We start from the raw sequence: 3,018 nt of genomic DNA, 5'->3' as shown, positions 1-3,018 counted from the left end.
TGAGTCGGCCACTCGTGGTCTACAGATTCGTGTTCTTCATAAGCTAAGCCTGACCCGTAGCTTCTAATCCAGCCTGGTCAAACAACAGCGGCGGCGCATCCCTTTCCCGCTATTTTAAAACTGGGTCCGGTCTCTCCCATGCCTTTGATATAACAGAACTTGCGGCGGCTGGCTGTGCCTACAGTCTGACCGCGCGGAGCAATAGCTGGCGTCTGTTACTCACCGCATCGGCCCCCTCCGGGTAACTAGGTGCTCCGCCATTCTGGTGTCCTCCTTCGTCCCGCTGTTGGAGGATGTCCTCCAAGCCTTCTTGGCCTCCGCCGCGCGATTGCTCGCGCTCTGCCATCACTTCGCTGTTACTGGCGACCGATATGCCAGCAACGTCAAATCGCCTTATCTATTTTACTATTGAGCTGGGTCCCGAATACAAAGTAAATCACTATTTAAACAATTCAAAATCCCCAACAGACGACGTTCTGACTTGCGCTTGCTTGCACGGTTGACTGGCGAACTAGCGTTGTCTGGATTCAGCGCTTTGTTCCCAGCTAATCTTTGTAACGCACTACCGTATCAGTCACTGTCCTCTGGCCAATTCCGGTCTGCTCCTCCCGCGCCGCACTTGCCGTACTACACTACAGGACGAGCACTTAATCAACATGCATTATTTGAATGTACGAAATCCGGTTACCGCTGGCACGTGCTAACAATGTTAGCGTAGTTTGAGGTTGAAGCACTGCAACTTACCAGGTGTGAAAAGTGTTTTCTGATAATTTAACGCCGCATTCTTTTTGAACCCTACCAGGAGAGGCGTCAGGCTCTCCGTGACAAGGGACTTACCTGATACGTGCTGGAGGATAACTTTCTTCGTAAAATGCAAGTAGTCTTACTATAATTTATAGAAATCGGGCCAGAGGGCTTCTTATGGAAAGCTTGGCCGTGAGGTGATGGGCTGCGCAAATAGCGTTGCCCGGGGGGACGAGGAGGCATCAACAGCGTTTAAGAAGCAGGAGCCTTCGACGAGCAAGGATCAGGTGGAGGTCAAAAGTGTCGGTCCCGGTCTACAGGAAACAGTCTTTGCTTCAGAGCTTACTAAGGTGTGCATCTAGAAGCTAGCACAACAAATTCATCGGAAGAATTGCCATAGGCCGTGCGTATGCTATCGTGAATACCTCCTAACCGTCCCCGTATGGACGGCTCAGCTCGTAACCGAGGCCACCAGTGGCGCCAAGGCAAAGGACTCGTGGGTAATACTCTATAAGTGTGCGGAACTAATATGTTCCGCATTCGGAATCAAGACTTGCAGGTGGGTCCGGTTTCATGCTTGGGTGCCGAATGGGGCGAGCGAGGTCACCCTAAAGCTCGCTTCATCCTTTCCCGTTGCCTGCAGCATCATCATATATACAAGCTCTGGCCTCAGCTGCAAGCTTGCATGTAACTCAGGGTCGGTCCTCAAGGACCTGGCCCAGCAGCATCCCGACCTGCTGCCCGCGGAAACGCTCGGCTTCGTCACCAGCACCCTTGCCAGCCAAAAGCCTGTGTGCGTTCAGGTGAGACTCCACACGGGACGCCGGGACGGGGCGGATTAGGCGTTAAAGAGTCAAACTTGCCACATTCTAGTGCTGCTGGTGGGTCGCTGGGGCACAGCTGGGAAACGCACTAATACATACATACGTACACGGAGACACGGACTTGACAGAGTCTATTATTGTGCCCATGCCACGGGTGCCCCCCCTGGAAGAGAGCTCCATGGCGAGCGGTAACAGAACCCCTTCCGGCCCGAACCCCGAACCTCCCCCATATTGTCTTATCATAGACTATCCGTCTACCTCTGGCATCTGCTTCATTCGCCAGTGGTTCGTCTTCGTTCCCCCCCAACCCCCACCCATCTCCCCCCTTGCCCATTCAGATGTTTCGGCAGCTCACCAATCTTTGCGCGTTTATTATGCATATAATTCCCCATCCCCCGGGGTTTTCCCCGGGTTTTCCCCCTTCCGGTCCCCTCCCGTCCAGTCCGGAGATGAGCTGTGGAACGTGCTGTCCCGGGAGGCCCACGTGGACTTCCAGCTGCTAACTGGGACCCGTGGGTCATGTACGGCATTGGCGGTGCTGCCGCTGTGCTGTGGCGGCCCCAGGTGTCCCGGTGCCGTGCTGCTAGGGCACACGGCCCAGTTGACGGGGGTGCTTCAGCAAAGGTGCGGGAGGGCGGGCTCCTGCGGGCGGGTGGGCCTTTATGTACGTGGCGACATGCCACTGCTGTTGGTAGAGGCGGGAGGTAGGGAATGGAGCTGGGGAGTAAGGGTTTCAGGATTTGGATGGGGCAACAACTACCACCACCACCACCACCACCACCACCACCGTTGGATGAACAATCAGGCCTCGGGCATCTAAGCCTACGAAGTCGTACATACAAAGTACGACATATACATCCGCCTGCAATACACCCCGGTCTCCTTCCCCCCAAACACACACGCCTTGCCTTTCCACACAGACCCGGGCCGGGCTCTCCAGGCGGTTCCGCCGCACGGGCCACGCACCTAGTCCTCTTCCCCCTTCTTTCCCAGCCCACCCTTCTCCCCTCCCCCTACCATGCGCAAAACCACACGCACAATACGCAGGTGAACCGGGCCGTCTTCATTCCCGCCTGCCACCTGAACACACACTAAACCTTCCCCCTCCCCTTCCCCCTCCCCTTCCCCCTCCCCTTCCCCCTCCCCTTCCCCCTCCCCTTCCCCCTCCCCTTCCCCCTCCCCTTCCCCCTCCCCTTCCCCCTTTCCACCCCAGCTGGCTCACAACGTTGGTGCCCCTGCTGAGTCTGTACGTGGTGGACTCGTACCTGGTTCGCAACCTGGCCATTATTGAGAAGCTGTTGGAAGCTGGGTCCCTCAGCAGTCTGGCGTATGCTGTCACCAGCGAGCTGGGGGAACTGTTCGACTGGTGCTATAGAGAGGATGTGGAGGCCCGGCTCGTGGTGCTGGGGCAAGGTGAGTGAGTGGGGAGGGAGTTTGGGTGAAGGGGGNC

General features: G+C 56.7%; 1 protein-coding gene across 1 annotated transcript in view; it reads left to right on the top strand.

Moving 5' to 3' along the window:
- Positions 1 to 944: 944 nt before the first annotated feature.
- VOLCADRAFT_86237 (uncharacterized protein) overlaps positions 945 to 3,018 on the top strand; it is a gene marked incomplete at both ends in the record, with an annotated part of 12,971 nt that continues 10,897 nt past the window's right edge. The window contains 5 exons of the mRNA XM_002946159.1: positions 945 to 1,094; positions 1,200 to 1,303; positions 1,388 to 1,547; positions 2,011 to 2,192; positions 2,782 to 2,981. Coding sequence (XP_002946205.1) covers positions 945 to 1,094; positions 1,200 to 1,303; positions 1,388 to 1,547; positions 2,011 to 2,192; positions 2,782 to 2,981 — 796 coding nt within the window. The remainder of the gene's footprint in view (positions 1,095 to 1,199; positions 1,304 to 1,387; positions 1,548 to 2,010; positions 2,193 to 2,781; positions 2,982 to 3,018) is intronic.

The sequence above is a fragment of the Volvox carteri genome (assembly GCF_000143455.1).
Source record: "Volvox carteri f. nagariensis unplaced genomic scaffold VOLCAscaffold_1, whole genome shotgun sequence".
Lineage (NCBI taxonomy): Eukaryota > Viridiplantae > Chlorophyta > Chlorophyceae > Chlamydomonadales > Volvocaceae > Volvox > Volvox carteri.
The sequence above is the reverse complement of the archived record's forward strand: the minus strand, read 5'-3'. Positions and strand labels throughout refer to the sequence as shown.